Source organism: Coenobita brevimanus, chromosome 110 (genome assembly GCF_032717465.1).
Source record: "Coenobita brevimanus isolate Jiangsu-jjx chromosome 110, ASM3271746v2, whole genome shotgun sequence".
In the NCBI taxonomy this organism is placed as follows: Eukaryota; Metazoa; Arthropoda; class Malacostraca; order Decapoda; family Coenobitidae; genus Coenobita; species Coenobita brevimanus.
The window spans coordinates 14,819,885-14,844,329 of NC_137063.1; the positions used below are offsets into that span (position 1 = coordinate 14,819,885).

General features: G+C 40.0%; 1 protein-coding gene across 1 annotated transcript in view; it reads left to right on the forward strand.

Moving 5' to 3' along the window:
• Positions 1 to 24,445, forward strand: part of LOC145417501 (glutamate receptor 1-like) — a 723,617-nt gene that overhangs the window by 365,489 nt on the left and 333,683 nt on the right. The window contains exons 6-7 of the mRNA XM_080286209.1: positions 7,916 to 8,036; positions 18,170 to 18,334. Coding sequence (XP_080142335.1) covers positions 7,916 to 8,036; positions 18,170 to 18,334 — 286 coding nt within the window. The remainder of the gene's footprint in view (positions 1 to 7,915; positions 8,037 to 18,169; positions 18,335 to 24,445) is intronic.

A 24,445-nucleotide genomic window follows, 5' to 3' on the forward strand; every position in this document is an offset into this window, starting at 1 on the left:
CACTTCTGTTCGACTCATTAGCCCATCCAGCCTGTGGACGTCCTTTTCCACATATTCTTGTTACGAGTGTATATATCCTGATGATTTTACTCAGATCAGGATAAGATATCGAACAATATATAGCTTTCATTGACCTATACAGTACACACCCGCTGCCAGGCAATTTGTCTCTGAAGCTCTGCCCCTTCACTTACTTCCCAGAGATTAAGGCCAAATCTTCAGGAAGGGGGTGGGACTTAAAAGACTAGTTGCCTGACGGCGGGAATAAAAACCTTTCATCAGGTCAATAACATCGCCTAAAAGCATCTAAAATCAGTACTAAAGAAATCCCCGGATTGAAAGGTATTTTGCAACTGGGTGGCGTCCATTTTAGTTTGTTCCTGCTGCAACCAGACTAGTTTTATTCAGTATTGGAAAGGCCTCTTGAACTGAAGAGCTGTAGTCCACTAAATCCATATCTAATCTCTCTAGTTGGAAAAGCCTATACAAAGCTGAATAAAACCGTAAGGAAGTGATAAGGATATAATTGAAAAGTCCTCTGCTCAGGCTCAGTGGGTGCCATGAATTCATTACCGGCTGGAGGTTGAATGATCAGCCTCACTCATGATCATATCTGTAGAGCTTTAGCAATTTCGTAACACCTTTTCCGCAGCGATTTTTCCTACACTTTACGTCCAAACGTCCTTGTAACACAAGGTCGATGTCAAAGCGGTATAATCATCATACGAGAGCGAATGTTGATCTGTAATGTGGAAAATAAATCGCCAAAGAAGAGAAATTAACGAAGCCTCTAGTGCCATCTATATACAGCTACTGACCTGTATAGCCCAGTTACTTCGTCAGACCTGAGGACCTTATGCTCGTGTACTGGCAAAACACACACACACACACACACACACACACACATGGTTTAGATTCTCCTTACCTTCCGGACAGTCCGAAACAAGATTGCTTATGCAGAATTTTCTCTGCCTTATGCTAATTTTACCTTCCTCTAGGGGATCTTACCTGTCTGGAATTTTCTCCTATATTTCTCATATGTTCTCATTTTAATTGGACGTTTTCTCACTGTCTTTTATCTTCTTGTTAACATGGACCAGCTCTCTCTCTCTCTCTCTCTCTCTCTCTCTCTCTCTCTCTCTCTCTCTCTCTCTCTCTCTCTGTTAAAGATACTATGAGGGCTAAATAATGGGGATGGACTCTCGCAGACTGAAAGGGTATTCACTCCATACAATATTACTACTCATGATAGCCAAATGGGGATACGAAAACCTATAATTAAATGACTACAAAATGAGAAGAACCGGGAGGGGAGGGGGGGAGTGCGGGATGCAGAACACATTAGGCAGGGACTCACTCTTGCCCAAAGGAAGAGGGGTTCTCCAAAACAAAAATGTGGGAGATTCGAACATTAAGATAAAAGCCAGAGCATTACCCCGTGAATGCTTATAGCACGCCATCACTAACTACCCAGATCAGTTATCCTCTGGCAATAGGGGGCATATCATCGCAGGTTCGTCAAAAAAAAAGAAAAAAAAAAAAAGGTTACGATTTCGCCCGCCACGTTTCAGTGTCTCTTTGCGTTCCTAAAAAAAAAAAAAAAAAAAAAAAAAAAAAAAGCTCAATATTCCTCTGGCAGTCGAAGGCACATCATTGCTGCTTTGCCAGAATTATTAACCAACAAGCCAGATATCCCGGGATACTATACACAAAGTTTGGATACAGTTTGTTCACTTGATTTTGACATCTTTGACAACAGCCAGGCAGACACATACACAGACGCAGGTGATTCCATTAGCGCCTCCCTACACGGGCGATAATAAGAACAAAAATCCAAGGAAGGTGTGGAATCATTAAGGCCGTAATTTCAGGTTTCGTTTGGCTTAGCGGAAGCCAGGCACCTTCCACGCGAAAATTCTTGTGAGAGTGACTGACTGGGCGACTCACAGAGCAGCTCCTTCGTCTAAAGTTGAGGACTCATGTCCAAAAAAACAGAAAATGAACTCATCTTTTCTGTTCGGTAAAATCAGACAAGAGAGAAAGAAACCGGAATAATTTTGCTTTCTCGACGCACAACGCCTTGAAGATTGATAATGTTTTTCCTCTTTTTCGTAGTTGATCTCTCTCTCTCTCTCTCTCTCTCTCTCTCTCTCTCTCTCACACACACACACACACTTTATTTTCTTCACTTTTTTTTTTGTCTCCACCTTCAGGAAATTAAGAAACAGGAGCAACAAACACAATTATCCTGTTCTTCGTGCTCTTACAAAATCCGGAGTAATGTGTTTCTTTGAGATGGATAATTTTATGCAGGAGAGTCGGTGTGAAACGACCTAATGCAGGGACACTTTTTTTTTTTTTTTTTTTACTAATGCAGGCAAAAATTCGCTTAAAGAGGTTTTCTGTGTTGTGAGTGTATGCAGTGTCACTTTTTTTTTTTTTTTAATTTTACTCTATGCATATTCGGTTTACTTGCTTAAGACTGGCTGGTAGTGAACATTGTCTTTGGCTGCCAGTGTTCATCATACATTTCATGATGACAGTCACAACTTCAAACTGATCATGTATTTTTCGCAACACCGAAGGCGTACTGACTGTGATCGTGTCTGTTTCTGTGTATTTATTTGTATATTTATATATATATATATATATATATATATATATATATATATATATATATATATATATATATATATATATATATATATATATATGCAGGTATGAATGTAAGTATGTAAATATGTATGTATGTTACCGAACTTTCATCAGGGACTGATTCAATTTGGATATTGTGAGTGGCTCTGGGTAGAATTCACTCAGATATAGTGCAGATGAATCAAAGGTAAAAGGTTATGGGTCAAGGTTCAATTTCATGGTGAAGTGTTATCTCATGAATACCTGAACGGCTGTATTAAAATGCATACGCACATTGTATTGACATAGAAAGAAGAGATTCGATTCTTGCCAAGATCGATCAAAAGTCATGGTCATGGGTCAAGGCTAAATTTCTGGCTCTGCGTTGCTGTGTCCTCTGATCACCTTATGTTGTAATCTTATTGCTGGAATCTCTAGAGTGTTTTATTGACACTGCGATGGCTCTTCAGACTGTAGGTTTTGATAAAAATTATGGTCTTCAGTAATTCCTTTGCTAAGGTTAAGAAAATTGTTTATTGGTAGGAAGTGTAATCTGGAAATATGCCCTAGGAGATAAGGTGTTTATTACGTAGATTATGGTAAGTCTCTCTCTCAGCTAACCTGGTGATCTGGTGGTAGGATAATCAGGTCGACTGACATCCATGTTCCAGAGGGAGACAACAGTGAGCAGTAGGAACATCTCATAGAGTGGCATTGTCGGTGTCTCTCACTAACAGTATTCTAACAAAGCACTTAACTTCCGTTAACTTAAATGCTTTCAGCAAAGCCACACCATACCACAGGACATGCCACAAAACACCACTCCACTGCACAAGGCGGGACATTTACAGAATGGCACTGATGGCGGTACCCCGATGCTCCCTTTCTTCTCAGTGGAAAGTGCTGCCAAGGACGTTGGTCGGTCTTGTACTATTAAAAATTTGTTCTGGCTACTTTCGGGTCTCTGTGATGTTGTAAGTAATATAGAATTGAATGATGCCGTCCTTAGATGCGGGAGCATCTATAGGAACGATTCTGTCCGTCTGTCTCTCACTTATGTAATTGAAATATAATGTATTTCACTCCTGTAGACTTCAACGACCTTACCGAAGCCACACCACACCACACTAAACAACATAGTACAACACAGCACAACACTCTATACCCCCTATCACACCACAGAACACAAAATTACCCAGCCACGTCACATCGCCCCAAGGACATACCCAAATGGATATTCCTACATTTAGTACTGCTGTATTAGTCTTCATTATCATTATTCATTCTTTACCTTTTCTGGAAGTTGCGAAAATGAAACAAATAATGTCACCTGACTTTCAATGAATGAACATAGTTTACGCGATCCGGGTTGAGAGGGAAAATAAAAAATAGAAAATAAGGTAGTTTGTCAGTATCATGACTCTCTGTATTTTATTTTCTTTACCCTTCAGTCTATTGTGTTCCTGCTTACGACAGACATTTTTTTTCTCAGTTGAGAGCCTTGTAAAAGTGGTAGATCTGCAATGATGGAAGGGTCAACAGTCTGGGTAAAACATGCAGTAGCAAGTCTTTACATTATACACCTACTTCTATCATAATTTAATTTAGCTGAAAAGAGCCTCTGTAGTTGTGAAGTGAGTTTGTATGATTGAAGATAAACAGATCAAGCTGAAACACACACACACACACACACACACACACACACACACACACACACACACACACACACACACACACACACACACACTAGTAATAGCTGTGTTACATGCACGTTTACTTTCTCTGTGAAACCACCTTGCCATTTTATTTTTGCTACTCCAGTACAAATTACTTCAGTTCAAGAGAGTCATCTAGCAGCGTCAGGAAAGTTTACATGATGGAGGGTAACAGGACCACCGGCTGAATAACAGAGACGAAAACTCTAATAAGACTCACCGTGTGCTGGAGAAAATATTACATACAGTACATTTACAAGGGCATCGTAGACAGGAACAGTGCTGGAAAGACAAAACTGAGATAGGAAGTTGATGGCATTTGTGAAAACTGTTGGGTGTGAGCGAGGAATAATATATTCTGTAATGAAATGCCATACAGCCTTGGTGGGTGCTGGAAGGGGGAAAGGGAGGAGAGCGGAGAGAAACGGTTATAAGGGAAAGGGAAAGAGGGAGGGAAAGTGATGAAAAGGGAAAGAAAAGGGATGGGGAGGGGTTGGGAGGAAAAGGAGTGGACGGAGAGGGATAGGTAGGAAGGGGGAAAGGGTTGGAGGAGGAGGGAAAGAAGTGGTAGGGAAGGTAAGGGTTGGAGGCGGAGGGAAAGAAGTGGCAGGGAAGGAAAGGGTTTGTTAAGGAGGGGAAGGGTGGAGTAATGGAGGAGGAGAAAGGGGGTGTCATGGAAGGGAAGGGAGGTGTCATGGGGGAGAGGAAGGAGAGAAAGAGGGTGGAGGAAAGACAAGAAGAGGTGCAAGTGGAGGGATGGAAGGGAGGCAGAGGGAGGAGGGAGACTGTCCAACCATCTTGAAGTGATCGAATCTTGAGTTTGGTTGTCATGTTCACCTTTTTTTTTTTTTTTTTTTGATGCTACACGTTTTAAGGCTTTCGGTCCATAGTTTTTCTTGTGATAAATGTTCAGATGTAGTTAGACCTTGAAAAAAAAGGAACACAGAAAAATGGAAAAGCATTGCTTATTTATTAAGATTATTATATGTGTGTGTTGGGGGAGGGGGGAATGCTTTCCTTCTCGTAAAAAAAATACAGGTTGTGGATTTTTATCTCGCCATTCATCCTCTCGTGAATATTCATACCGAAATAAGGAAATAGAAAACAGTATTCACATCTCAGGAACTTTTTGAACTATATGTTTTACATAAACATTGATAAATTTGCTCTGGTCACACGATTTCATATTAATGATTTTCCTCGAAATTAGAGATAAAAAAGCCTGGTACCGGGAATTATTCGGAATGTAGTTCTCAAAATAAAAAAAAAAATAATCAGGAACCTCGACATTATATAATCTGTTTTTTATGCATAGAAACTATTCAGGTCCCAGGAATTTTTAATGAGTCTTTCACGACACAGTAACAAAAAAAAAAAAATATATAGATCAGAGGCATTTTTGGATTCTTTAGTATTTCGCAAGTAGTACGGTATTTATATTTCTTTTCTTTCTTTCTTTCTTTCTTTCTTTTTTTTTTTTTTTGCTCCATCTGTTGGGTTGTCACACCAGCACTGCGGTGTTTGAACGACTGTCATCCCAGCCACTCATGTTAAAATGCAAAAACCATGACTCCATTAAAATTCAGAAAATGTTATTCCTTCTCCATTCTGTCTGTCTGTCTGTTTGTCTGTGTCTGTCTGTCTGTCTGTCTCTGTCTGTCTGTCTGTCTCTCTGTCTGTCTGTCTCTCTCTCTCTCTCTCTCTCTCTCTCTCTTTCCTTTCAACATTGAGCAACCCCTTCAGTTTGAGTAATCCAGAGTCTGTCGCACACACGACTGAAAATAAAAGCACTGTAAACTTATGGGTTAAAACAGATGCCCGGGAAATAGAGGAATTATGGGCAGAGTATCATGTTGCTGAAGATTAGACTAAAATAAGAATGTGTGTGTGTGTGTGTGTGTGTGTGTGTGTGTGTGTGTGTGTGTGTGTGTGTGTGTGTGTGTGTGTGTGTGTGTGTGTGTGTGTGTGTGTGTGATTCATGGCCCACTGGGACTCACGGTGGGAATAACGACACTGGAATTCCCCTGTAGTATCCACGTAATGGAGACAGAGTGGCTTAAAGAGGGCTATTTCCTTACCGCTTTCACTACTGGGTCACGTCCAAGGTGGCTCTGCCTCTCCGTCTCTGATAAAGAATGGCTGAAGGCTTTCCAGAGGTGAATGATATTGTTTGAAGATTGTAAGCAAAATAATCGGACTGAAGTGCTTAACTACTCATTTACCAGAGTTGTCACAGAAAGAATACAATAATTTGTCAGTGCCAATAAGATTTGGAAAAATGTTACACTTAGGGTGTTAATTAAATAGCTTGTTTTACTCATGAATTCTTCGAAATTGTAAAGGTAGCCTAATCCAAGATAAAATGAAAAGAGTATATATTTCTGATTAGAGAGTATAGGTACCTGAAAATGTTTAGAATGGAAGTTTAGTGTGACATGCTTTTCTTGCCAACTCATGAATCGTACAATTCATCGACACTGTTAGTCCTTCATAATTACAGCAGGTCAGCACTGGAACTGTCCTGATCAGTCTGTATTGACTATACAACCTCCAACTTTGACGAACAGTATTTTCAGGCATCTTGAAGAGCATAGAGTTTTACTCTGACATTTTTTGTTTTTATAATTTTCCTGGAAGGGTCGTTTTTTCTAAGGCTTTCAGCATTTAGTAGTTTTTGACATATACAAAATTTAAAGGAAATTTATGAACATCCTGGGTACTTCTTAAAAAAAATGTCGAACATAAATCGTGCATGCTGTAATGAAACTCTGACCTTTGTGTAAAAAAAATGTGAACTCTTATATACAGATATAAAATTACATTGGTTAGATGGGACTGCAGGTGTTGTACAGGAAAAACATTGTAAAATGACTGTCTCTTATGTTACGCGTGAATTTAAAGACGATCAACGGTTGTATACAGTTAGCTATCGTCAAACTCTCACATGATATTTAAAATGGTTTGTTGAACTCCGGATGTTGCATCACTGAGTTCTGAAAGTTATTTATCACTGTCCTTCTTGATCGTATATATATATATATATATATATATATATATATATATATATATATATATATATATATATATATATATATATATATATGTGTGTGTGTGTGTGTGTGTGTGTGTGCGTGTGTGTGAGTGTGTGTGTGTGTGTGTGTGTGTGTGCTCACTGCGTGTGAGGTCTGGTTATCCTGTATTAATATTCTTTCCAGTGAAGAAGCCTTCTTGGCCGAACCGGTCAGGAACAAAACTTTATCTTTGGCTCGTATATCCCTGCACCACCTCATATAAGTGTCCTAATTGCTGAACAACCTGGAGGAAAGTTGGACTGAACATAGGAGTCAGGGTCAAAGCTTGGCGGAACAGTGTTGTGCACAGATTCAGAATGCCAGTGGTAAAGAATTTGATGAACTCCATTGTGCTTAGCTGCATTTTCCTTACTTTTTCTTCAGAATTGTCAATTTTTTTTTTTTTTTTTTGTACGACCCTTTTATTATTATCATTATGGTTAAACATTCTGTATTTACGTTCACTCGTAATTCCTCCTCATTCTTTTCCTTTAGGTGGTCTGATAAGTACGTGGTGTTGGACTGCAGCACGGAGATGGCCAAGAGCCTCATCATTGGCCACGTGCGTGACGTGCATATGGGTCGCCGCAACTACCACTACCTCATGTCCGGCCTTGTGAGTACCAGCACACGCCTTGTGGCAACCTGAGTGAATTATCTTTATTCTTGCAAAACAAAAGCATGAGGGTTCAGGCACAATAGAGAGGGTTCTGCCGCATTTTCCGACGGTTATTTGTGAAACAGTGGGAAAATCATATGGGTTAATCTGCATGCCACGTTACATACCCCATTCAGCAGTGGGTCATTGAGGCCAAGTACCTGCTTTCATTATGGGTTTTATAAATAACTGTCTGAAATTGAGGTTTAACCACCTCTTTGTGCTCTGATTTTTAATGATATGGCCGGCCCTGTTCCTCGATTGGTGTACGAAAGAAGGACAAGGGAAGGTGAGACAGAGGGAGGTAGGGAGGGAAGGTGAGACAGAGGGAGGTAGGGAGGGAAGGTGAGACAGAGGGAGGTAGGGAGGGAAGGTGAGACAGAGGGAGGTAGGGAGGGAAGGTGAGACAGAGGGAGGTAGGGAGGGAAGGTGAGATAGAGGGAGGTAGGGACGGAAGGTGAGACAGAGGGAGGGAAGGTGAGACAGAGGGAGGTAGGGAGGGAAGGTGAGACAGAGGGAGGTAGGGAGGGAAGGTGAGACAGAGGGAGGTAGGGAGGGAAGGTGAGACAGAGGGAGGTAGGGAGGGAAGGTGAGACAGAGGGAGGTAGGGAGGGAAGGTGAGATAAAAGGAGGCAGGGAGGGAAGGTAAGATAGAAGGAGGTGGGGAGGGAAGGTGAGATAGAGGGGGGTAGGGAGGGAAGGTGAGATATAGAGAGGTAGAGAGGGAAGGTGATATGGAGGGAGGTAGAGAGAGAAGGTGAAATAAAGGGAGGTGGGGAGGGAAGGTGATATGGAGGGATGTAGGGAGGGAAGGTGAGATAGAGGGGGGTAGGGAGGGAAGGAGAGATAAAGGAGACGAGGGAAGGATAGAGAGGTTAAGGGGGGAAGCAAAGGAAGATAGAGAAGGAAAGGTAAAAAATGGAGATGTGAGAGAGAGGGGGATTCGGAAAGAAATCACAGGTAGAGATGTATATCGAAATGAGAGATGGAGGGAGAGAACTGAGGAAAGACAGGAAGAGGAACACAGAGAAGAAGAGGAAGTTGGCATTAGGGAGGAAAGATGGGAAAGGAGAAGAAGTTGGCATTAAGGAGGAAGATGGGCTGGGAACGGACGGAGAAGAACCGGTGACATAGGAGGGAAGAAGAGATAGTCGGAGATAGGGAAAGATAAGGTGGTAATATGGAGGAAAGGTAAGAAAGGAAGGGTTAAGAAGGAAAAGGGTGGCGGAGGAGAAGTATGGAATACAAGGAGGGTAGAATAATAAGAGAAGAGAGGAAAAGAATGATGGAAAAAACAGAAAAAGGAGACAGAGAGGAAAATGAAGAGTGAATTTAGGAGGAAAGCTGAGAAAGACATTGGTGAGAAAGGGAGGGAGAGACAGAGGTTAGTAGCAAGGAAAAGAATGGAGTGCGGGGAAAGGCAGAAGTTTGGTAGAAAAGGAAAGGAAGAGGTAGGCGGTGCAGGATGAAGTTTTGGATAGAAGTAGAGACGGAAGTCATGAAGGAATGAAAGAGATGGGAGGGGAAAGAGGCGTAGAGGGAGGGAATGAGGAAAAAGGATGTCTGGAATTGAACTAGAAGGTGGAAAGGACAGGGAGAGGAAGAGGGACGAAAGACAGTAAGGAGGATGGGAGGAGGTAGGATGGGAGTGGAAGGTAAGGAAGGGAAGGAAAGAAACAAAAGCATGGAAAAGAGAGAGGCTGTTGAGAAGGAAAGGAGGGGAGGAGGAATGTAATGGTGCATGGAATTACAAGGAAAAAAAGTCAGTTAAGGAAGAGGTTAGGGAGGGCAGAGATTAGGGAGACTATGAACAAAGAGGGAGTTAAGGAAGGCGGAGAGGCAAGGGGGTGGAAGAGAGAGGAAAGTAGGAGAACGATGGAATGGAGGAGGATGGAAAGGCTGTAGTGAATATGGAAGATAAAAATAATGATAAAAGAGGATGGTAATGATGGAGAGAAAGATATGGAAGGAAAGAAGGAAAAAGGGAAAGAGAGATGCTTTGATGAAGATGAGATATAAGAGGAGAGAAGGTGAGTGTGATGCAGAAGGTAAGAATGATGGAGGAGAGAATGGAGGCAGTGATGAGGGGTGGAGATAGGGAAAAAAAGATGAAAGGTATGATGCAAGTGGGACATAATACAAAGAGGGAGAGGAAAAGGAAGTGGTGATATAGATTGGTGATAAGGAGAGAAGACGAAGTGTTTTGATGGAGGTGAGAGAAAGAGAAAAGACATTCCGAATGAGTAAAGCAAGAGAAGAAATGATAACTAAGGAACTGGAGATAACAGAAACGTAGAGGAGGGGTGCCATGACGCAGGTAAAGTACAGGGAGAGAAGAACAAGGGTTTGATGGGGAGAGAAAATAAGAGTAGAGGATGTCAGTGATGTGATGGAGGAGGTATATGTAAAAGAAAAACAGGAAACGGGGAGGAACGTGGTATTATAAGCGTGAGATAAGAAGGAAAGGTGAGGAAGAGAAATGCTTAGATGAAGACGATGAGAAACAGAAAGGAGGAAAGAAAATGGTGAAGGAAGTTAATACAAAATGAAGAAAAACTAGGAAGAGGGAGAATTTAGTAAAGATGGGGGACGGGATAGGTGATGATTGAAGCAATGGAGTTGACAGATAACGAAAGTAAGAGAGAGAGAAGCGGAAGGTGGTGATATGGATGAGAGATAGGAAGGAAACGAGAAGAAATGAAGTACTTTGAGATGATGTATAACGAGCAGAAAGGGTGGAAGTGATAGAGGTGGTAGATACGAGTGTGTGAGAGTGGTTATAGTGGGACAGGTGGTCAGAGAAGGAGGGAAGTGGTTTAACTGTTTATGCATGTAAATGAAGGAGGGGTTCCACCGTTGCTGTGAACCGATGTGGCCGAGCTATAATGTTGCCAGCGAAGTCGGATCATAGCCGTAGATGTTCATGCGTATTGGCGACACAGAGAGCGAAGGCGACAACTTGCCGCCAAATGATAAAAGGAGACAGAAAGATAAAAAGACAGAAATAGAGGGACACCATACGAGAAACTGCAACTTACGTTGAAAAATGAGATAAACAGACAGGATGATAGATGACTTATGAAATAGCCACCAATAGATGAGAGAGAGAGAGAGAGAGAGAGAGAGAGAGAGAGAGAGAGATTAATGAAAAAAAAAAAAGAAAATCTAATATTGGTCTTATCCACAGATAGGGCGCTACTAATAGGCCTAAATGGATTTTTTTTCCTCTCACCTCCACCGTTCTCAGCAGGATTAAACACCAGAATTAATCAGTGCTGTGTGCTCAGTCCGGGATGTTTTATAATGTTTGTGTTTTTAAAGAGGACAAAAATGTAAGTGGTAAATTAAATTTAAAAAAAAATGTTCTCGAAGGCAGCTTGATGTATTAACGCGTTCATGCTTTCTTCAGGCGATTATGTCAACACCTTCAAACCGAAGACTTATTTTTTTATTTTATTCACATAATTCAACACTGGATAAACTTTTCGAGTTGGAGGGTTTACTATAGACTTCATTACAGTAAGAAGCTTCCCCAGTGATGCGCAACGCCATCGTTAAGTTGCAGGAAGAAACTGGACATACATACAGTATGTCTTCCGAATCGAGGTGTTTAACTAGGGAAAGATCTCGTACTGGACATGTTAAGGAAGTCGATCGAATCTCTGTAATTCGGAAAGTCTCTCCTAAGCTGAATAAAACTGAAGGTAGCATAAAACTGAAATATTTGATCTGAGTAAAGTGCCTAAGAAATACTTTTAAAAGATACTATTAAACGACTAGAATTCATAAAAGCAAGCAGGGCCTGCAGTTAACATAAAATTTAAAATAAATCATACAACATATTAATGCGGCGGTGTATCTAGGCGGGAAAAAATATATCAACTGAAATATTTAATCAAGATAAATAAGCTTTAATTCTGGCGGCAATAAACTGGACGCGCCAAATAAACTCTCTCAGGGAAATATAGTCTACTAATATGTCACTTCATTTCTAAGCTTATGTCTATCTGTTTCTCTCTCTCTCTCTCTCTCTCTCTCTCTCTCTCTCTCTCTCTCTTAGCCTGTAGAGAGACGAAGAAAGGGAATTAACTCCCTCATTTCCGGGTGCATTTTTTTTTGTTAAGCATAAGCCATATGATTTAATTTTGAGTGAGTCGGAGCCTCAGTGTTTATAACGGCAATATTAACTTTCCATTCTTAAGTCCCTTATACACGCACAGTTCTAACTGGCAATGCGACCGAAGTGATGGGTCTGAAGGTCGTCGAGTTTACATATACACTATCTGTTTTTGCCTTTTATTTCAGCCTCATATCTCTCACAGCCAGCACCATGGTTACACCTCTTTCTCCCCACGGCATGCAAGAGGAATACCTATAATAAGAATCGTCGTAAGAAATGGTGCGAGGAATAGTTGTTTAAAAGAGAGAAATTTCCCCCCACTCGACTTTTATTGGAAATTAGGATGTTGACTGAACCAAGAAACTTACTGGAAGATGCTGTTGGTCGTTGAACCTCTCATCAAGAAAGAAGATACCTGGATGATGAAATCAGCATCTGCTCATAAAAAGATGACAAATATACTGATATTCTTTGCAACTGGGAGATCACACGAGGATATGTTCTCCATTGCAGTATCAGCACAAGCACTAAGACGAATTATATCGGACTTCTGTCGAGCTATTTTTTGATCACTTGAAAACGAATGTTTGATTGTTGAAATGCATTATTACATTAAAGTTTAATAGACAGGTTGTAGTAAAATTTACTGCATACAATGCTATATCAGTAAAACAATTATCATTCTTTTCAAGCAAATAAATGCACGTGAAAATAAAATATCTATATTTTGATGAGTCAGATTAGTGCAGTTTAAATATGGTAGAAAATATGAATTGATATAGTCTTTGTGCTTACGAACCGACAAAAACTCAAAACACTACAGTATGTCAATATAATAATCCTTTAAGGAATATTAATTGTTCGTATGATTATAGGCGTAATACTTATATGACTGTCAGTCGAAACTGTGAGTGTGTGGAGGGCTTTAGAGACATCTCTTGTATTATGTGCCTGCGAAGGCCAGATGACTGTATTCACCTGAGAATGAATCATTTGAAACTGGCTGCTTAATAATTATCTGTCCTTTTCTGCTTCTTCATCTTTGTTTTTTTTCTTTCTTCTTCTTCTTCTTCTTCTTCTTTTTTTTTTTCAATATTTGGGGTGAGTGTGGTGTTTGGCAGGTCCGATCTTACCACTAGGCGAACTAGGCGACTGCCTAGGGTGGCATCGACAAGGGGACGCCAATATCCGCCAAGTACATATATTTTGAAGTAAAATTCTGTCGATCAAACATTCTTTAGGTGCGACAATAATACAAGCAATTTCCACAAAAGGTCTGCATGTCATCCATGCCTAATATACATTAAAATTCGAGGTGCAGGGGGACAACTTTACCACATTCACCAAAGGCTCTGCTCCTGCTGCTTGTATCTGAATTTTATCACATCAGCATTCGCTGAGCAAGGGCGGGAGCTGTAGGCTACTGAGAGACGCATGTGTGTGTGTGTGTGTGTGTGTGTGTGTGTGTGTGTGTGTGTGTGTGTGTGTGTGTGTGTGTGTGTGTGAGCAAAATAACAGTCAATCAAACCTTGTGGAAGAGCTGAAACGTTGAGGGGAAGGAAAAAATGTAGTGATTCAAGCTTGAGAACAGTCATTAAAAGGTCAGGGTCACAGGAGAAAGTCAAGGTTCGACCCGCGTGTCTGTGTGACCAAATTAACTACAAGAGTTTAATATGATTTTGATCAGAGTTGGTGAATGAGTCGAGGATCACCCAAGAGGTTGACTAATAGGTCAAGGCCACATGGCAAGGTCAAATTAAGTTCTTTTTATCTGATGTTGACTAAATTTTGTGCAAACGTTCAGGTTAAAACAGGGATAAATAGATTTTTAGAAGTATTATCAAAGGTCAGGGTCACAAGGGAGGTCAAAGGTTAAGATCACTGGGCAAAGATTGCTGAAACAGTTTTGATGTGATTCAAAGTTGATCAAAGTTCAGGATTAGGCAAGAGCGATGTATTTTTTTCCTTTTTTGTTTTTTTGAGAATAACCTGTCGAGGGTCGAGGTCAATGGATAAGGTCAAATATTTGACCTAGAAAATAGTTTGCGGGCACTGACGTTGCATTTTATGAATGCTCCATGTTGTTTTACACGATTTATTATGTTTTATTTGGGGGGGAGGGGGGACGGGGGGAATTCTTGTCTATACTGTCAAGTCAGTACTTCAAATGCTATGAAACGTAATGAATCTGTAAAGTTCTCTTCCTTCGACTGAAAACATTGAACGTGTGAGACTGGGAAAAAAAGCGTCTCATATGAAATGACAGGAGACTGAGAGGGCGAAACTGATAGTGGGAAAGAAAAGTTGGACGCGTGTGCCGTGGAACAGTGGCTCGGAAGACTGAAAATCTTTTGTTTAACATTCACCTGCTATGACATTTTTTTTTTTCATTCCTACCATCTGTGGGCGATTTTATTCAGCATAATGAAAGCCTTTTACACTGTGACAGGAGAGGTAAACTACAGCCTTCAGTAACCCTTCAACCCCCTCCCTAAACGAGGACCACACATCGCTAGATGAAACTGGTATAAACAAGGATAAAAAAGAATTACGTCAGTCACTATATATATCATGATCGTCGTCTTCATCATAAACCCGTTTACAACCAACACACAGGTAGGTGATGTCCTATAAAAACACAATACGTACACTGAAAACTATGTAAAAAAGTTTATGCCTCCGAGTGAAAAAAACGGAACAGGTGAGACGAAAACGACATCGAGAAATAAAGAATCAAATATACGAATTTGAAAAATGTTGCAGAAAATTTAAGAAACTTTTACTCAACAATTTCACTGCGATGTCGCATTTTTTCCCTGCTAAAGACATACGCTTTTAATTGCTTCAGGAGATATCCACTCGCAGTTAAGAGAACGAAAAACGATAAGATGTGTCTTGGAAAACGTCGCGGAAAAAAATTGGATTTTCTTTACTGGGGCTTTTATATCCAGTGACGTTGGTTTTAGTTATTCATGGTATTTTCTAAAGAAGTCTTCAAATTAGGGCAGTTTTTTTTTTTACTTAATGGCTTAATTATATTTTAAAACTATTTTTACCATCCAAGACGCCTATGTAAAAATGAATAAATCTGCTTGGCAGCAACAAAACAAAAAATAGCACAACCCAGAGTCAAGGAATTAAACACTTTTGTCTGGTGACTTTTTTTTTTTTTTTTCCACGTCCAGAAAATTTTTATCCGAGTTTTGAACGATTTGTAATGGTGAAATGATTTATGAAGGGTACACCTAACTCCTTGTTTTCATAAAGCGTTGTCAGATGGATAAATCTTATAGGTATTGCAAGAAAAAAACATAAAATATGCCACAAATTAGTTACCTGTTTTAGTGGGATGACGTGTTTAATGTTTTTGCTACTGACACACGACTCGCAGAAGGGGCTAGGAAATGTGTCCACTACCCTGTTCAGTATCAGGATCTTTTACTTGCTCGATATTGTCTTCTTGCTACTCAGAAAAAGTTATAATTGCATCCTTCATTTCAATTATGTATTTTTTTCTGTTATAGTCTTGATATTACCAGACGAATTCTTTTTTCAGATTACAAGCGCACCCTAGTGTCAAAACGGTTAATGAAGGCCATATGTAACCCAACCAGCCTCGAAATGTCCCACATGGTGAATTAAATCGTTCGATTGTAACAGGTAAAAAATAAAGAGCACTTCATTGGATTCAAGCGGTTAACTTCATTCACTCAAATGATTCTTTCTTGCTGCCACCAGACTATTATATTCACGTTAGCACTGGCTTTTCCAACTAGAAATTAGATACAGCATTCATTACCACCTTCACTGCAAGACGGCTATCCGTAAAATCGTCTCTTGGTACCATAAATGATTGACAAAATTACGTCCACGGACTGTATGAGTCAATCCATTCATTTCGGTGACATTTTTCTTTTCTAACCACCTCCAAACGCTTTTATCAAACTTATGAGAATGGGTTCGGTATTGCCTTAATCAAGTGCTGGGCTAGTAAGGCTGAACAAAATCATCAAATAAACTCATATGGCAGCAGTCTGATAGAAAAATACATACAAAATGCGACTGTATGGACTGGGTAAAGATTTATGTAGGCTTCCCTTTTAGGACTGATCACGTGCCATACAAAAATGATACGAACAAATGGTAATCTCTACCAGTATATTTATGTTTGCCTTTTAACATCTGAGTTCACGGATTCCAAAATAATTTATTTTGTTTCCGATAGAAACTGCTCACTCCGAAACCAGTTGTATATCATTCATGTCACCATTATTGACTGACGGGTATTTACCAGTATTTGTTAACATTGAGCCCGGAGACATCTTTTTCACATTATCCTTGCCATCTACCACGGATTTTACATATCCCAGAATACACTGTTTGACCTGGAGGTGTTAAACTAAGCCGTAGTAAACCCTTTCAGTACGGGAGGCATTATTTGAGACACAAAAAATAATCCAGCATAAACAAGAATTAGCTCAAAGGGGCGTTACATTGGCTGAAGCTAGTATTTAATGAATATTCATAAAACGTGCTTCATCTCCTCCCAGCTCTCGCCACTCTCATACACCCACTAGTTAACCATTGTCAAATACCTTTTTTAATTTCCCTGTTTATTTACTGTCCATACTTTGTTTCTTTCCGTTCTATGTATATGAATAATACTGGTAAAAATTGTACATATACCGTTAGTGTCTCTTCCCGTCACAGTCACACTCCGTATTCATCCCTCAGTAAATAATTAATTCAGAGAAAGAGGGTGAATACTCAGACCCTGCTGGCTGTGGGACGGGAAGGTGTTAAATGAATTTTCTTATGTGATAGCCATTCGATGCACAATAGGAGAGCCTCAGAAAGAAAGAAACTCTTGGGCAGTTGGGGAAAAGTGAGAAATTTGGAAGGCAGGAAACACAACTGGCTTGCGAGTATACTCCTTTGTATTATGTTTAGATGTTTTTCTTTCTTCATTACTCCCTTGTTGTTCCATTGTACTCTCATCGTTGTACTCCATCATTCCTCACTTTTCTCTCAGATTTGGTTTGTACTCATTTTTGTTCCCATGTACTGTTTCATCTATCCCGCCCCTTCTGACCTCTTGAATTCTTTTGTATTTCGTTGTCTTTTATCTCATCTCTTTCCCTTAGTCTAATATCCCTTTGTACTCAAATAATCTCTCTCTCTCTCTCTCTCTCTCTCTCTCTCTCTCTCTCTCTCTCTCTCTCTCTCTCTCTCTCTCTCTCTCGTGGTCTTTGCTTGCTGTTTCTTCTCTTCTCCGATTCCTTATGTCCTTTTTTATTCGTATCTCCTCTGTTGCCCCACATAATTTTCAGTTTAACTTTCTGTTGAACTCCATATTCATTCTTTCTGCTTCTCCTTCTCCCCCTCCTTCTCCTCCCTAATCTTCCTTTGTACTACTTTGTCTTCTCATTGTCTTAACTCTTTTTCCTCACCATTATCCATCACTGAACTAAGTCTATTCCTTTGTATTCAATTTCTCCTTTTACTCCACTCTAGTTTCCCTTTAAACTACTTTGTATTCAGAGAAGCATTTATTTTTTTTTACTGCTTCTCCTCCTTCCTCTCCCTTCCCAGCAATCCCAGTTTGTATTCCATTGGGTTTTTATATTTAAACCCTTCTTTTCCCCCTGCTCACCTCCATTTGTACTGATTTATACAACTTTCTATTCTGTCCTCTTATTTTCCTTTACCATTCTGTGTATTCTTTCTTCCTCTCGTTCGTTCAATTCTCCCTCACACTTTCCTCTGTAACATTTTGCACTTCCCCCTTGGATCCTGTTCAGTATGCTTAATGCTCATTTGAGTTTCCTCACCCCCTCTCTCTCTGCTTCGACTTTTTCTCTCTCATTACGTCTTCTAAATTTTTGTCTGTCAGTGCCTTCATTCAATCTTCTTCCCCCCCCCCTAGCCTCCCCCCCCCTCTCCTCTCAGTCCTATGTACCTATGCCCTCAGGTGATGGACGAGAGGTGGGATGGTGACGTGAAGGAATACGGTGCCGTCAACATCACTGGCTTCCGCATAGTGGACACATCCACCCCCTTCGTCAGGGACTTCCTCACCACATGGTCAACACTCGATCCTAACCTATTCCCCGGCGCTGGACACCGATACATCTCGGTGAGTACCCAGTTGACATTATTATCAGTCTCCACCTATTACATTGGTGGCGACTATTGTTTTCGATGGTATTATTATTATTCACGCCTCAGAGTCTCGCAACGATTCCTGGAGAACCGGAGACTGCACGAGGAATCTGAAGGGCCCAGGTTATGTGTCTTGGCATGGGCCATTGCTGATAGAAAAACAATTCCAAATCTTTCATGTGCAGAGAAAGTAAAGTAAGTATTTTGAAGTGAACGAGATAAGTTGGTCGTGTCTACTGGAGATTTCAGTACGACCTGTACAAGAAATCTGGATTGCCCAGGTTATGTGTTCTGGTATGGGCCATTGCTGGTAGAAAAAAAAAAAATTTCCTCAATAGGGTCAAGGTCATTGTAAGAAACAGTAGGTGGAGACTAGTGACTGTCTGCAGGACAGTTATAGAGTTCTAGTTATTTTTGCAATTACTACTACTACTACTACTACTACTACTACTAGTACCTACTACTACTTCTACTACCACTGTTACTACTACTACTGCGCTGCTCTACCTCGGTAAGTTCCCAGTTGCAAGTGTTATCCTCGCTCCACCTCACCCTGGCCTAAACTGTTCACCAAGAATCACAGTTGGGCATTTGGATTTAGAAGCAATTTTTGAGTGTATTAATCTAGAGGAAGATTGTGACTTTGTAAAAATTGATTACATTCATGACCCTCATGCAGTCGATATACAATTATGTTAAGGCCTTTTCTTGGACCAGTATTGTCATCTCTTGGTCTTGAATGCTGAACTATATATAACAAGATATTTACACTAGACTATGATACCAGTGATAATGTACTGTAAAAAAAAATGTGCAACTGCCGTATTGTCTTATTCTGCTGGACAGTATTGGTGTCTTACTCTGTCATTGGACTATAACAATTTATTAACACTGGAATATAGTGCTGGTTACAAGGACGTCCTATTGCCTTATTCGGCAATTGACCTGTATCAAAGCAAACGCCGGACTTGTTTCACACGGGGACGTAAAAAAAAAAAAAAAAAAAAAAAGGATTCTCTGATTAAGGCTACATAGGAAATTAGTGACTATAAACACTGCAATAAAAAAACACACACACACAAGATGGCTTTGGATTGGTTACGTCCCTCGTGGAACAGATAACATATGGACAACTAAGAAAACTGGTTGGCAGAACAGATATGGAGTGAGTGCAAGAGCCATACAGAGAAAAAGATGGAGTGATGAAATTTTGACACTTGCTAGGATTGGATGGAACAAATTGACAGTGACAGTTAAGAGATCTAAGTTGAAAAAAGTGGGAGAGGTTTTTATCCTGCAGTGACTGATTCAGGCTAATGATGAAAATGATAATGATGATGTTCAAAATGATCATGATGATTAGAGAGTCTAGGGGAGAAAGGAAGAGAGAAGGGGAGAGAAGAAAAGTTGAGGGTGGGAGGAAGAGGAGACATTACAAAAAAGTTCAAAGGAAAGCAAACAGCAACAGATCTGTTGGCCCTTTCGTGGTTTTTGGTTACAGGGAAGGTTAAAACTAAAAAAATTATCTATCAGCTACAGACGAGGATAGCAAAGCAGGAGGGCACCTCCTCCCCCACCCATCAAACTCTCCAGACGATACCGGCAGGAAATAGTGAGAAGCATCATCATGCAGCATAGAAAACCTGTCATGGAATTTTCACAGGAAGGAAGGAAAGGAAATTTTATTCAGCACTATCTGCCTGAAAAGGAAAGTGATATTAATTCAACATTATATATCAATGTTGTTTTGCCGTTGTATCATCCAGGCTTTGAAAAAAGAAAAAGTAGTTATATAGGCTACACTACAGAAATGTATTATTCAGGAGTGAATATTCTTAGCTGAGGGTCAGAAGACATATACTTATCAAAGCAGTTTATAATGTTATCACTGCGTCACAGTTTACTGCACTGGAGGATAGTTTGTTTCATATATATTTACAACTCAGTTAAAGAAGAAATACGTAACTCCATGTGTCTGAAATTGTTTGCTGATAATTTTATGCCAATTAACTAATATTACTTGAGTGATCAACTGCGAAGTATTTATGGATAACCATGTTCATTGTGCTCTTTGAATATTATGGATACTCGAAATAGATCTTCTCGTAACCTGCGTTAAGATAAAAAGATTCAAAGCTTCTTAACCCTCCTCGTGTAGTTTATTTCTCAAACTAGGTATTTTCTTTGCCACTTATTGCTGTACTCTCTCAAGTTTCTCTATGTCTTTTTTATAATACGGTGACCAAAACTGAACTGAACGCAATACTTCTAGTGCAGGCTGCTAAGGAATAATACAAAGTGAGAACGATATTTTTGGATGTATATTCTAATGCATTATCTATGAATCCAAGTAATTTACAAACTACTGATGTTAAAATAGTTGGGCAGTGTTTTTCTGGTTGAGCTTTGTTGCTCATTCTTTAATACTGGGGTTTATGTTTGCAAGCTTTGACTCTTGTGGACAAACCGCACTTTAATAAGTTAAAATGTTCAGATAAAGACTTTGATATATTGTTCTGTATTTCCTTTAATATGCGTGGAGATATTCTGTCCAGCCCCGGTGTTTTATTCTCCTTCAGTTTAGAGACTGCAAGTTGTACGTCAGTTTCAGTAACTGTAATATCACAGACTATGTTACAATCTTCTATGGCGACTGGGAAAACTGCAGGAATCCTGTGTTATTTTAATGATGTAAAATAATGACGTTGAAAATATTAAGAATTTTTTCCATCTTAGTTTCATCATCAGTATGCCCTCTGTAATAGGTGATGTAGGGTCCGACCGTTGGAGTTATTACCTTTTTACTTCTATAACTGATTTTTTTTTTCTGCGAATGAGAAGGAACCAAGGACCAGGAGCCCGTAAACAATTCCTTCCAAGAAAATAAAAACAATACAAAAGTGAGCCATATTCAAGATCTGTACATTTCGAGATGCCTGGACACACTGCGTTTGAAAGGCTGATCATAGGAAGTAGGAAATACAGACAGAAGGAGACAGTTTCAGAGTTGACCCGTTGCATAAATGAAGGACTGGGAGTAACGGTTAACTCTTGCACTAGATAGTTGGACAGAAAAGGGATGAGAGTTTGTTGCTAGACGGGTGCTACGCTCCCGTCGTAGAGATGGGGGAATGCAAGCAGACAGTTCAGAGGAGCAGTGACCAAGGAAGTAGCGATAGAAAAGAGATAAAGAGGCAACAGTGCGGTGAAGATACAAAGGCTGAAGGGAGCCAGAAAGAGGAGGAGAGTTAATGAGATGAAAAGCCTTTGACTCCACAATATTGAGGAGAACTGTATGTGGAGAGCCTCCCCACATATGAGAGTTGTACTCTAAACAGGGGCGAATAAAACCCATGTACAAAGTCAACAACTGTGCAGGGGTAAAGAAGGTACGGAATCGGCTTGGCACACCTAATCTCTTAGAAGCAGATTTTACAAGAGATGTAATATGATCTTTCCAAAATAAATCCCGACTGAATGAAACCCCAAGCATGTTCAAGGATGATGCAGGCTTGAGCTGGATATTATTAAACATTAGTGGGTACTCCTGTGGACCATTGTGTCGGGTTCATAGGTGTAAAGATTGAGTCTTTGATGCATTAAAAACAAGATTATTTTTACCCCAGTCAGAGATGCGAACCAAGTCAGACATTAGGTGTGCCATAGCCTCATCCCTTGTTTGTTGAAGTAACTGCTAGGATGGACATTGCGGGAACCAAATGGAATGGTGAATGGTGGAATCATCAGCATGCGAGTGGATAGGGTTACATGTACAGCTTAGAAGATCACTGATGAATAAAAGGAAGAGAGTTGGTGATAGGACTAAGCCCTGAGGAACACCACTGTTGATAGATCTAGAGAAGAACGATGGCCGTCTACAATAGAGGCTATAGAACGACCAGAAAGGAAGCTGTAGATGAAGGCACAGATAAAAGGATAGAAACCATAAGAGGGCAATTTGGAAATTAAAGATTCATACCAGACTCGATCAAAAGCCTTTGAGATGTCAAGTGCGATGGCAAAGCTTTTGCCAAAGTCCCGAAAGAAGGATGACCAGGAGTCTGAATGGTACGTGAGAAGATCGCAAGTGGAGTGTCCCTGACGGATCCCATACTGACAATCAGAAAGGAAGCTGTGATAGGAAAGATGCTTTAAAATTTTTTTTGTTAAGAACAGACTCGAAAACTTTTATGACACAGGATGTTAAAGCAATTAGACGATAGTTAGAGGGTTGGGAATGGTCACTCTTCTTTGGGACTGGATGAATGAGAGCAAATTTCCAGCAAGAAGGAAAGGTACAAGCTGAAAAACAAAGGCGAAAGAGTTTACCTAGGCAGGGTGTAAGCACAGAAGCACAGTTCTTGATGACAACAGGAGGGACTCCACCAGGCCCATATGCCTTGTTAGTATTGAGGCCAGTGATGGCACAAAATACATCAGCTGAAGAAATTTTAACGTCAGCCAAGAGGAAGTCAGAGGGGGGAAGTGATGGAGGAACAGCACCGGAATCGTCTAAGGTGGAATTGGAGGAGAAAGTCTGAGCGAAGAGAACTGCTTTATCAGTAGAAGAAATAGCTACAGAGCCATCAGAGTAGAAATGAGGAGAGAAGGATGATAAGGTAAAGTTGTTAGAAAGGTTTTTGGCATGGCGCCAGAAGGAGCAGGAAGAATTCGAGTTGGAGAGTTGAGATCATTTGGTACGGATGAAATTGTTTTTAGCAGAGCGAAGAACAGACTTAGCACGATTCCGAGCAGAAGCATAAAAAAGATGCGATTCAGGGGTGGGTTGGCTCTGGTACCTTTTGTAGGCCTTCTCCTTCTTGCGGACAGGATTATAACCGGCGTGATTAATCTAGGGCTTTCTTGCATTAGTCAAAGGATATGAGACAGGTTTGATTTATTGATATTGGCAATATATACCTCAGGATTTTCTTACTTAATTTTTTTGCCTTTCCATCAATGAACATCACTTTTTTTTCTTCCCGTTGATTCCTTGTGGTTTTATAACTTTTGTATGCAGGATTTCTCTGGTAACAGACAGTGTTTAATCTCGGAGTTCTATCATACGGATTTAGAATTTTAGTAGATCATCTTTTGTGCATTGGATATATGACTTGACTGCATTTTTTAGGGTTTCTATAGAAAAAAAAATTGCCATGCATCATTGACATATAACGTTTCAGTGATGTGATGCCTGTCATTGGCTGCTGCAATGGCCTTTTATTTATTAATATTAGCCTTCGTACAGTTGGGCACTTTCTGATAACAGGCCGTGACATCATTCTCACTGAATTCAGTGTTAACTATATGTAACTATACGCTGATTGCTCGTGTTAAATTCTTCTCCTAGAATAACCTAACTCACTAAATTTTTTGATGAGGCTATTACAAGATCTAAAATATTAGCTCCACTTGTTGGATAATTTACAAACTGATACAATGAACTCTCCTGCAAGTTGGTATTTAGGTCTAACACTGTATGAGAGGATTAGGCTTCTCATTTTGGAACTGTTAAATCAAAATCATCAAATATTACGCACATTGCTTAGAAGAGATTTCTGCGATTTGACTGTAGAGTTCACTGTCGATGTTGACTGACTGTCTGGGTAGACGATAAATTAATCCAAAGTGTTATGAGGAGATTAATTTCTAAGATAAAGGTAAATACTGTCGATGTATTTATTAGATGGACTGGTAATTATGACATGATGGAATCGTGATTTAATATAGAGCAACACACTGCCCCCTGCTCTATCCTTCCTTTCACCGCTGAAAATGTCATAGCCTGGTAAATCAAACTACACCACAAAATCTCTTCGCTCAATATTATATCATGATTCAGTTATACAAATTACATCATAATTTTCATTAAAGACATGAGCTATCAGAACATTTATTACTCAGCCTACGCACATTTACAAGAAGAGACTTTATGTATTTTTCTTTCTGACGTGGGGAGCTTACGATCCCTATAGTTTCATCAAATCGTATATCTACACTGGTTGCTGCGTTCATCTTCCTTGATTATTGATTTTTACCCAGCAAAAACGTACTGCATCATTAAGCAAACGACCGAGACGGCCAG